We start from the raw sequence: 12,082 nt of genomic DNA, 5'->3' as shown, positions 1-12,082 counted from the left end.
GAAGCACTTCCTAATAAAACTCCCGGGACACAGTGAAAACTGTGTTCAGGAAGAAGAAAGTAATTGATCGCTCTTCTGGGGAAGCCAGTGTGGGCCTCATGGAGGCTCACCTACTGGGAAGCTAAGGGCGTCAGCCAGAGGTCGTGGGAGCTGGCAGAGGACACAGGCCGGCATGGACACCAGGGACCGTGTGACTCACGGCCGAGCAGGCAGCATAAGCTTGTTTCCCACCAGTGCTCCTCGCTCCCAAATCCAAGGCCACGCAGGGGCGGACCCTGGGTAGGGGGTCGGGGGTGCTGCACGCATGGTGGGTCTGTGTCACACATGAGGAGCCCTGAGATTAGCAAACCCCAATCTTTAAAGGGACTGCAAACCAACCGACCCCAACTTTGTCTCACAGGAGACATTATTTTTAATCTGTAGGTCAGCGAGCAAATTTGTCCTCTGCCCAGGAGGGGATGATAGCCCTGCCTTTGACGACTGTTGGCTCCAAACACTCTGTCATCTTACCTCTGCTCAGATATTCAGAAACATGAGAGGCTATTTCCAAACCCATGAATTCATAATGGCACTTAGAAAACTGCCCGGTCTCCTTTGGAGGATGCCGGAGCACCGACTCGTGCTGCCAGATGCCGGTAAACACGGAAGATGCGTGCACGTCTGTCTCCCCGTCCTGGGGGAGCTCTGTGTCCGGGCACCCATGTGTCGATAAGAACTCTCTGCAGAACTCCAGCTGACAGGCACCGTAGGGACTGTCAGGCTCCAGCAATTCCAAGTGGGACATCAAGGCTGATAGCTGCTGAAACCCACAGATGACGATGGGCCAGGACGGCACCACCAGAGCCACTGACGGGTCTGAGCCCACGAAGAGAGAGACACGGAGACTTCACACCTGTTCTCACGCCATGTGGTGGGCCGCTGGTGCCCCTTCCTCTGTGGGATATTTCTGAGGCAGGGAGGGTCCTGGTGGTTTCTCAGAAGTCCCTGTTGTGGGTTGAGTTGTGTCCCCCAGAAAGATATGCTCAAGTCCTCACTCCCAGGACCCGTGGATGCGAACTTATTTGGAAATGGGGTCTTTGTGGATGTAATCAAGTTAAGATGAGGTCATTCTGGAGTAGGATGGGTCATGATCCAGGGTCTGGTGTCCTTATGAACAGGGAAATTTGGGTACTGGCAGAAAGGAAGACAAGGCCGTGTGAAGGCAGACACAGAGATTGAAGCAATGCACCTGTAAGCCGAGGAAGGAGTGTCAAGGGTTGCCAGCCACCCCCGGGGGTCTGGGAGAAAGGCCTGGAACAAATTCTCCTGCCGCCTCAGAAGGAACTGACCCTCTCTCCTCCCCTCTCCCGTCCCCCTTGATCTCAGACTTCTGGCCTCCAGACTGTGAGAGAGAAATGTCTGTGGCATACAATCCCCCAGGTGGTGGTGCTGTGTTAGGTCAGCACAGGAAGCTACTACAGGGCCCCAGAGGGACCCAACCTCAGCTCCTACTGTGGCCCCCACCCACTAGTGTACCCTTTATCATAGACTTCCTCCCTCCCTGCCTCATCTTCCCCACTTTCTCCTTTGTGTTTCTTGTCATCAACCCCCAAATACGCCTCCTGCACTGAGGCCCGGTCTCAGAGTCTGCATTTGGGTTTAAAAAGTAGGTTTAAAAAGTGACCTTGGGAAGCAGACAACACACAGGCAGGGAATCTACACTAACGTCTCTCACCAGCCGGACTGCCCAGCCACAGATGCTGTGTCAGGCAGGGTTCTGCAGACAAACACAACCAACAGGACATGTGTAAAGAGATTTATAGTGAGAATTGGCTCATATGATTATGGAGGCTGGGGAGTCTGATCTGCAGGGTGGGTCTGCAGGCTGGACACCCAGGTGGAATCCATGTTCCAGTTCAAAGGCATCTGCTGAAGAAATCTCCCTTAACTCAGGGGAGAAGGTTGGTATTTGTGGTCTACTGAGGCCTTCGACTGATTGGGCGAGGCCCACCCACACTGGGGGAGAGCAATCTGCTTTACTCAGTCCACCAAGTAAAGTATTAATCTCAAGGATTAATACTGAGACTCAAGTATTAATCTCAGCCAAAAGCACCTAGAATCATGTTTGACCAAGTATTTGGGTGCTCTGTGGCCCAGTTGAGTTGGCACATAACTGTCACAGATGTTTTCGCGGGTGCCACATGATGGGCTGCTAACTCCTCCCTCCTCTTCTGGCCCTCACCAAGATCATGCTCCCACCTGTGCTGAATGGAATGCAGAGCAGGTGCAAAGGAAGTGTTAGTTTATGAAACAACTCTCATGCCTGAAGGGTGTGGAGCGATGGCAAGTGTAAAGGCTGTGGGGTCAGCTGACTCTCGCTCACTGCCTGAGAAGCTCACCAGCTGAAGCCTCCACAGCAGGTGTGTGGAATCATCCACTCCCTGTAGTGAGGGGGTTCAGCTCTTGGTGTAGATATGGCCAGTTTGCAAAGCAGTGGAGCTCACTACGTGGGCAGGCCTCCTTGGCTGAGTCCAGGGCTGGGCTGGGGGGAAAGAGCCCCTGAAACCTGGAAGGGGGGCACTGGGTAGAGATTTTGAGAAACTTGGACTCCTGGTTCCCTGGCTCTCCAAGCCAAGAGAAATGGTCCTTCTCCTTTGCTAGGGATGTGCAGCCTTCCATTGCCTGGGGATGTGCAAATGCCCTGTGGTGTGGGGTGTGGGCCGTTGCCGCTCAAGGCCTCTAGACCAACAGCTGGGTGAGCCTCAGCAGGCCTGGAGGGCATACCACAGTGGCTGCAGGAGGAAGGCTCATTCATCAGAGGAGCCTCAGGCGTATGCTGAAGCCACCACTCATCTGACGGTGGTTCACTGGACAGGGTGGGAGAGGCAAATGAGGCTGAGAGTCTGGCCTACGATGGTGCTCCTATCTCAGGACTAACATCCTGGTGCTCAGAGGCAGGCCTTAGTCCCCACAGGGATGGCTCCTTCGGCTGGGCCTCAGTGAGGGGGCAGCCTGGGCAGGGTAGAGGGTCTGAGAGAGGGCGGGCGGCTGTGAAAGGGCCCATGCTGGAGCACCAGAGGGCGCTCTTCTCTACAGCAGCTGGAGCGCCCTAGTGAGGGGTGCCCAGAAGACATTCTGGGGACGGGGTGAAAGGCAGTGGCCCCGGAAGGAGCGCTGAGTGACAGGGAGCTGGCACTGTAGCCATCCACCCTGCTGGGCGCAGTGGCTCAGGGCCGGGCACGAGCTGGTCTGCAGGGCCCAGGTGAGCTGCTTGACACAAATGGCCCAGACCTCCAAGTCACCTGCCTCCACTGGCCGGGTTCCCAATGCCACTCAGCTTGCACCTGTGACCTTGCTAATTTGGTGTGAACCACAAAAGGACACATGGGCCGCTGCCACGGTACAGCCCAGCCCCAGGGCAGGCTGTGGGACAGGGGAGAAGCTCTGTGGTCAGCAAAGCTTCGAGCCTGTCCCCTGTCTTCTGCTTCAGGTGCCTGGTTGGTGGTAGGCAGCAGGGCCTCTGGTCCGGGGGCCTGGGAAGGGCGGGTGGGATGGGTGGAGGGGAGGTGCTGTGTGTCTCGAGTCCTACGTCGGTCTCCGGAGGGCGGCCACTGGCACCTGTAGCTTCTGCAGCACCCCCCTCCCCCACCCCAGCACCTGTACAAGAGGCCGTGGCCAGCACAGCTGTGGTGACAGAGACAGAGCTGTGCAGGGGCCCTGCGGCACGGGCTCCCTCTCACCAGCGCTGCCCTAGCTGCCCACGGTCAAGGAGGATTCTAACCCGCTAGTTGTTAACACCCACTGCTTGGTGGCCAAGTTGATGACATCAGGGCCGTGTAGTCCTGGAGGGAGAGGCAGTTCACCTCACCGGCTGGGCCTAGCAGGAAGCCTGCTTGCTGGTGACTTCCGGCCAGGTAGCAGTCTGTCCTTCAAGATGCGGCATGTACATGGGACCAGTGGCTCCTACAAGGTGCGTCCCCAGCGTCTGAGAAGCAGGTCCCGCACCGAGAGGCGCAAGCAGCATTGGCACTGCTTCCTGCCACTGCCAGTGGTCCACGCAGGGCCTGTGTGCTCCTTGCCCCGACAGCTGGAGGCTCTGCTGAGCTGGGGGCCGCTCCCCGGGGGAGGCCCGCAATCACGGGAGTCGGGGGTGGAGGGACAAGTCTTAGCCCGATGGCGCCCGTCAGAGGACTCCGAGACCTGCCCCACGTGGCTTCTCAGAGGCCCCCAGGGGAGCTGCCCCGCCCCCTTTCACACCTCTGATTCTCAATTTTTGTCCCCCCTACCCCATTTGACTCTCCCTTTCTTCATTTGTTCTTTCTGGGACTGCGTCCCAAACACATTGCTTGTTCCCAATTGTTGGCTCGGGACCTGTTTCTGGGGGATCCCAAACTGGGCTAAGTTTCTGGTTGACGTCACGTTTCATAAAACACTGTATTGGTAAAATGTCTTCCAATCCTGAGCAATTTTCAGCCATGTATGTTTACAAACTATTTTTTTCCTGCCTTGCGCCCTCAGTGTTTAGCATTTGAGCATATTTATACCAAATAAATAGGACGCTGCTTGATAAAATGAATGCCTTCAAGAACATACTTAAGAGTAGCTCCAATGAGCTGCTCCTTAGTACATTTTTCACTGTAGATGTTGGTCTAGTTCAATAAAAGCACCCCCACAGGGAGTGATCGCTGTAACTGCTAGGTCGACAGTCACCTGCCTGTCCGGCTTCAGGTTGGGGTGGAGTTTACCATGTTTGTAGGACCATCCTCCAAGCAGCAACAAGCTAAACAGCTGAATCAGCACAGTTCAGCAGAGCTCGGGGGAATCACTGATGGCAGCTGTCTGGGGGCCCGCCCCAGCAGCGACAGGGATGTGGCACTGAGGCCTTAACAGGGAGCCAAGCGGGACGTGAAGCTGCGACCCTGTCGTGGGAAATGAGGCCGCCGGAGGCCACGCGCCTGCATGGAGAGCTGTTCCACATTTTTCTGAGGTGAGTCAAAGGGCATCCGCAGACAGGACTCAAATCCTCTGTTGACAACGGCCTGGCTCCGACCCAACAGAACGGTGAGTTCTTCCCCATGGCTCATGCCTTCTGTAATAGGAATTTGGAAAACTGGAAAGTTTAACCATATGCCCACCTTGGATACTAAAGTCACTCAGTTAAACACCTAAAAACACCTAGCTGTGAACAGTGTTACTTTCTAGAATGAATCCCTTCCAAATAAAGTTTTTTGAAATTAATGTGTATCCAAGGTAAAAGAATGCCACTAGTAGCCACAAAGCATTGAAATGTTCAGGGACTTCTTTTTTTTTTTATTAAAAAAAATTTTTTATGTTTATTAATTTTTGAAAGACAGAGACAGAGCACAAGCAGGGTTGGGGTGGGAACACAGAATCTGAAGCAGGCTCTAGGCTCTGAGCTGTCAGCACAGAGCCCGTCGCGGGGCTCGAACTCACAAACCGCAAGATCATGACCTGAGCCGAAATCAGATGCTCAACCAACTGAGCCACCCAGGCACCCCCTTTTTTAAAATTTTTAAATGTTTGTTTCTTTATTTTGAGAGAGAGACAGCATGAGCAGGGGAGGGGAGAGGCAGAGAGAGAGAGAGAGAGAGAGAGGAAGAATCCCAAGCAGGCTCTGAGCTAGCACTGCAGGGCCCAACACAGGGCTCAAACCTACAAACTGTGAGATCATGATTTAAGCCGAAACCAAGAGTTGGACACTTAACTGGCTGAGCCACCCAGGCGCCCCTGAAATGGTCAGAGACTTCTAAGATTAGTTATGGTAGGTGGCCTGTGGGCCTCCCTTCTGACAGTAATTGACTGTCCAGTGATTGGTCACCTCAGGCCGCTCACTAGAGCTGCCTTTCTTTAGGGTCATTTGATTGAGTCAAGTTCTTACTCTTGTTTACCAGATTGTAAGCACCAGACCTAATCTGAATATAATAATAGAATCTGAAATTGTAATGGCTGTATTCTGATTTCTTCAATTCAGCAGTAATGAGCATAAACAGAAATCTCAGTGAAAAACTACCCTTAGGTCAATACCCTTCTGTTGATCAAGGGTCTTTGGGCACAAACCTTAATGGAAGTCTTAACTGCTCTGTTCCCTAGAAAGCGTAGAGAAGTAGTCTGGAAAGCTGGTTATGTGTGGGTCCTGGAGACCCACAGTCCAGGCTTCAGTCGCTTCTCCACCACCTGGGTGTGTGACCGTGGGAACAAGGGGACAGACTTGGTAAGACTGTGATAGTGATGGTGTGATGCAACACAGGGAGGGAGTTCTGGCAGAGACGGGTGAGCTCCAGAAGTGGTAGCTATGACCAAGTATGTGGCCCTCGTATCTAGACTCCATGCTGTCCTTTCCGTGACTGTGTGTTTGCATTTGAGAAGAAAATGTAACTGCTTAACTCAAAGCTGGAAATAGCTGCAATTCAGGATTGACACAGAAGTATGCCGGATGAAGGCAGAGGAAAAGGGAGTTAAGCTTCTATTTTTTAAAAAAATTTTAAATGCTTATTTATTTTTGAGAGAGAGAGAGAGAGAGAGAGAGAGAGAGAGACAGAGCAAGAGTAGGGAAGGGGCAGAGAGAGGGAGACACAGAATCTGAAGCAGGTTCCAGGCTCTGAGCTGTCAGCACAGAGCCCCATGCCGGGCTCCAACTCCTGAACTGTGAGATTATGACCTGTGCCTTCCGCGGAGGCTTAACTGACCGAGCCACCCAGGCACCCCTTAAGCCTCTGTTTTTTTTTTAAAGTTTTATATGGCTTCTAGCTTTTGTCATGAACTGGACTATACGTGCCTGGCATACCGTCAGCTCTCTGTAGGTGACTACTAAGCTGTTGTAAACTGCCACAGGCCACCATGCAAGCCAGCAGGGAAAGCACTTGGGGGCTGTGGAGGGAGTAAAGGGACACATGTGTTCAAGGGACTCTCCTTTACACAGTGCTCTTGTAAGAAGGGGCTCTCTTCCTTGGTCAGATGCATGTGTCAATGTCATTCCATGTTCGGAGAAGCTTGTTCATTGCGGGACACTTGGAAGTCCGAGTTCTTCAAGTCCGGCCTGCGCGTTGCCAGGGCCATTGCCAACCGACCATGTTCTGCCCAAGTGCGATGGGGGCTGAGAGGTCGGTTTGGTTGGGGCCGTTCTCCGTCCTTCCTTCCCCGTCGTCGTCACCGACACAGACCCAGTTCAGGCTCTGCTGCTTTCCTGATACGCATGGTTTCTGAAACGTCACCATCAGTTAAAGTGGAGTCGCTCCAAGGTTTCTGGTCCTGCAGCGCGGGCCGGCCTGGCGGGTGGTGAGGTCACGCGCTGGAGCTGGCCTCCCGGCAGGGGGCACACCTGACACCCGCGCGCCACGCTGGGGGTGGGGGTGCGGGCGTCCACGTCCCCAAGGATCTCAGCAGCGCCGGGGAAATCAATTCCTCCCCGAATTAGGCCCATCTGCTCACAGATTTAATGATGATTCGTGTTCTGTAATTGCTGGCTTGCAAAGTGGCGGGGAGAAGCAAACGTCTCGTTTTCAGCACCCCCCACCCCCCACCCCCGCCCGAAATAAAACTGGCAAAAATCAAAAGAGCATTCTGGGAAGCACTTAATAGTTGCAACGCTGGTGAATTCAGAAAATCAATGACGGGCTCCGCGCCCTCTGAGGAGGGGCCTGCGCGAGGGCAGCGCCGCGCGCTCCGGCGTCCGCGGGGCGTGCGCGGGGGCCCGCGGGGCGCAAACGGTTAAGGCGGCCGGCGCCTCCGGAGGTCACGGCGGCGCAGGTGGGCGCGCACGGCCGGGCCGGGGCGGGGGCGCGCGGCGGGGCGCACGGCGGGCCCGAGCGCGGGGTGCGTGTGCGGCCGGCCGGCGCGGGGCTGCTCCAGCGCCGCGTCTTTTCTTCTCCTCGCGGTGATGTCATCGGCGGCGGCGGCTGGGAGCCGGGAGGCGGCGGCGGGGGCGGCGCCGGGCGGCCGCCGCAGGTTCATGTGCATCTAATGAAAAGGCACTTGACAGTCGGCCAGGACGCACGCGAGGGAGCGCGAGCCGGCCGGACCGCGGCGCCGCCCGAGCCAATCGCGGGGCCGGCCTCTCCATGGGCGAGCCGGAGGGGGCGGGGGGCGCAGCCGGCCGGGCCGCGGCCGCTCCGAGGTGAACGGCGCCCAGACGGGCTCGCGGCGCGGGGAGGCCGGGCGCGCCGCCGCTATGAATTCCGCCGAGCAGACCGTTACGTGGCTCATCACCTTGGGGGTGCTGGAGTCGCCCAAGAAAACCATCTCGGACCCGGAGGGCTTCCTGCAGGCGTCTCTGAAGGATGGGGTGGTCCTCTGCAGGCTGCTGGAGCGCCTGCTCCCCGGGACCATCGAGAAAGTAAGTGCCGCCCCGGCCCGCGCCCCCACGGCGCACAGGCCCGGGCGGCGGGCGCCCCGCCTCGTTCCCGCCGCGGCCCGGGATGCGCGGAGACATGCGGGCGCGGGGTCGCAGGCGCCGGCACCTGGCGGCCGCGCGGGGCGCGGAGGAGCCCACGCGCCTCCTTTGTGCGCGGACCCGGGAACGCGGCCCGCGCGGGGGGCGCGCAGGCGGCGCGAGGCCCGGGCGGCGGGAGCTGGGGGCGCCATTGTGTGCGCTGCGGCGGGGCCCGGGGTGGGGGTGTGGGGGTGGCCCGGCCGTGTCCGAGGGGACCGGCCCCGGGGAGGCCGCAGGGAAGGGGAGCGGCGGCTCCGCTCCGCCCCAAGGTGGAGTCGCCCCTGTCGGTGACCCGAGCGGAGAGCCGTGCTCCAGCGCCGCGCACAGCTTCCTCGAGGCTTTGTTTGAACAGTTTTTGTTGGTGGTATCGTAGGAGAGTTTCACCTCTGCTTAGTCGACCAATTGTTGGGCGTTTTTCAAAGGCATTGATCGATAGCCGAGGGCCGGGCTGTAAGATGACCGACTGCCCTCCCCGCCAGAGAATTCCTCGTGTCTCCAAGCCCCGAGGATGGCCGACCCCACGAAGCCAAGGCACTCTCCGAGGCTGGCTTAAAATTCTCGATTTCATTTTCGGGTCCGTGCCTGATTCTGAGCACAATCGCCGGGCCCACAGACCCTGCCTGCTTCTGTGTTGGTGGCCGGTGGTTTCCCCGGGGCGGGGGTGTGAACCCTGACCCGCATCTCTGCCAGTGATTAAAGTTTGCTTTCCTCCCACACAGGCTGACAAAGCCAGGGCTGGGGGTAGAAGTGCTTTTAAAAACGATGTGACCCTGTGTTTCAAAAACACTGCAATTTTATCCTTTTTTCTCTTTCTTTCTTTTTTCTTTTCTTTTCTTTTTTTTCTTTTTTTTTTTTTTGGCCAGCGTAGAATCTTAAGCTCAAACAGTTACTTAAAAGGTGTTAAGTGTAGAAGCTGAAGCACACCGTAGTTAGGAAAAAACTGTTTAATTTTTTAAATGGGGTTGTTTTAGCCCTAACGTACAGTGACGATTTGCTAATCAAATGTTAATTAGGTCAACTTGAAAAAGTAAAACGTTTAATCTTACAAGTTTGTGCATGTTTTGGTGCTGCATTTTAAAGGTCAGAAAAGGTTTTGTTTCATATGAATTTGCATGCCTGCTAGTTTTAGGTATTTTTTCTTACTTAGAACGTATGTATGAAAACAGAATCTGGATGAGGCTGAAGGGCTGTCTGCCTGGCCAGGAAATAAAAACGTTGCTTGTAAACCAACCTGATGTCACAATAAAATTATGATTTAAGACAGGCTTAAGGAGCAGAATCTAACTTTCAAGGCCCTCGGAACAGTTTGTTGTCATCTGGATACGAGGACCTATGGTAATAAAAGTCAGATGTTGGAAAGCAGTGCAAATGCACGCTAAGTTCACCAACACAGGCTTCTATAAAACGTTGTTCCGTGACTAAGAGTGAAGTTTTAGGAAACTCCCTGCGCTGTCTGGATAAAATCATGTCACTATCGAAGCGTGCTATTTGGCATATTAGCTGCATTCATGTGATTGGCAGACTTGAATAATCATTTTCTTTTACATTCTCCAAAGGTTTTCTTTCCAAACTGTAGCACTCCTTCCATCCCTAAAACAAAGAGAGGAAATGTTTAGCTTGTGGGAGCTGGACTGAAGCCCGACATGTTCTGCAGCCAGGGTCCCCCAGAAATGTACTCTGCTGCCACTGTCCTTCCCTACCACCGACCCCCCTGTGGCCCCAACTGGTTGGTTTTCCGCTGACACTGCCAGAATGCAAGTGGCACAAATTAGAGACAGCACTACCGGTTCTGTGTGGTTCAAAGGTAGGTTTTTGGAGTAAAATATTAGCCAGTCTCTGCCTCTAAAAACCACAGGTTTCCGCGTCTCCCGAGCTTTCCTGTCTCTTTAGCAGAGGCATTGATTTGGGCTCCCACACCGCATAGCACGAGCCACAAGGCAGACGTGTGCGACAGCTCTCACTTGGCCCTGCGGACGTCGGTCTGGGGACGGCTTTCTTTTACACAGGAGCGTTTGGAAACTTCGCCGAACGTTCACGTGGAACCCAAAGAGATTTAACTTTACCCTAGTTGGCCACCTGAACACGCTGGCAGCTGGGTAGGGTGCTGGAAGCAGCATGCCACGTGTGCAGATGCACGACTCAAAACGGACCGTTAGGCTGGGGAAAGCGCAGAGGTGGCTCGGGTTTCCCACATGCCTTTGGTCGAGAAGACACGTGCCGGTGTGTTCCTTGTATTCTGTTATTTGTTCTAGTTGGAGCCAGTGAAAGGGCGGAGAACCACGGGGACTCTCAGACTGTAGATGTTTTCGCCCAGGTTCCCCTGGATGCAGGCTGCCCTTCGCAGGGGGGGTGGGGGGGGGGTGGGGGCGGGGATCATACACCTCCGTGAGCAGCTCAGAAAAGAGACACTTTTCATTATCGCCACCGGCAGGTCGTCTGCTGTCGGGGAGACAGAGTGGGGATTACGCGGTTTCCTGGACCTTCGTGTGTGAGGCACTTGCGCTTTGATTTTCTCCAGCAATGGCCCTGGTGTTTTGCTGGCCTGCTCACCCTTCCTGGGATGGGAGCGGGCAGAGGCCCCGAATCCAGGGGCCCCTGCCACCCTGAGCTCGTGAACTCACACTTGAAGCCCCTCTGGACTGTTTAGTCACAGGGGTGAAATGAAGATTCAGACGTTCTAGAAGGAGGAGCACCTGTAATGAGCACACAGAAGTGGCGGGGGTCATGAAATGCTGCTTCAGTTTTCCTTGTTGGTGCGGCCCACAGGGCTGCTGGATCCAGCGTGAGAATCTCCTGGAGCCTGGTTCTGTCTTCCCCGAGCCAGGAGAACAGAACACACTGGAATCGGTAAAGTGCTTCCCTGGGGGCGCTCCCATCGATCTACACTTGTGGATCACAGTTGAGAAAGTCCTGCTACCCTTCTGGCCTTGCTGGATGTCCTGGGCGTGTATGTGAGTTGAGATGGGGTTAAGCTGCTGGGCTGGGTTCCTGTGTCCTGGGGCGGTGACAGAGCCCCACCCCTGGCTGGCTGCGCTGAAGACGTTCTCTCCCAGGCCTGGAGGTGCAGGCCTGGGATAGGGGTATGGGCCGGGGATTGGGGTGCAGGCCCGGGACTGGGGTACGGGCTGGGCCGTGCTCACTCTGAAGGTGCTGGGGAAGGGGGTCCCGCACATGCCCAGAGTCCCCAGGAAGTTCCCCCAGTCTCTGCTGTGCCCAGACCTCCCCTTTTATGAGGACACCGTCCCTGGATTAGGGCCACCCGACCCCTGTATGACCTCAACTTAACCAATTACATCTGCAGCAACCCTGTTTCCGAACAAGGTCACGTCCTGTGGTTCTGGGGGTCAGGGCTTGGACATACACATTTTGGGGGACACAACCTAACACATAACGGGTTACATAATGAATTTGAATCCAGTCAACTTATTGAGTACATACCTGCTTGGAGGATGCCAGGTGCTACGGGAGATAAAAAGAGTAACTGTTCTTAGAGGTTTTAGTGCAGGAGAAAACTGTCAAAACAGGAGCAGCGTGAGGAAATAAAGTCAGCTATGGAGGAAAAGGAACAGGAATTAAGGGGTTCCAGGCAACCAGCGTCTGAGCAGGCCAGCCTCTGATGATTTTCCTGACACGTGGATTACAACATGGTTTGTG

The 12,082-nt window shown here is 55.3% G+C and overlaps 1 protein-coding gene across 6 annotated transcripts in view; it reads left to right on the top strand.

The window, feature by feature from the left end:
- Positions 1-7,948: 7,948 nt before the first annotated feature.
- The window catches only part of ARHGEF7 (Rho guanine nucleotide exchange factor 7), a 135,412-nt gene continuing 131,278 nt past the window's right edge, over positions 7,949-12,082 (top strand). Inside the window, exon 1 of one of the 6 annotated variants that reach the window (XM_086708390.1) lies at positions 7,949-8,332. In XM_086708390.1, the coding sequence (XP_086564516.1) occupies positions 7,960-8,332 (373 nt within the window). In that variant the 5' untranslated portion in view covers positions 7,949-7,959. The remainder of the gene's footprint in view (positions 8,333-12,082) is intronic. The other 5 variants (XM_086708404.1, XR_015251759.1, XM_086708392.1 and 2 more) reach the window with 5 other exon arrangements.

Source organism: Puma concolor, chromosome A1 (genome assembly GCF_028749965.1).
Source record: "Puma concolor isolate L17-30 chromosome A1, mPumCon1.1.hap2, whole genome shotgun sequence".
In the NCBI taxonomy this organism is placed as follows: Eukaryota; Metazoa; Chordata; class Mammalia; order Carnivora; family Felidae; genus Puma; species Puma concolor.
Note: the sequence above shows the minus strand (reverse complement) of the source record. Positions and strands in the feature narration are given on the sequence as shown.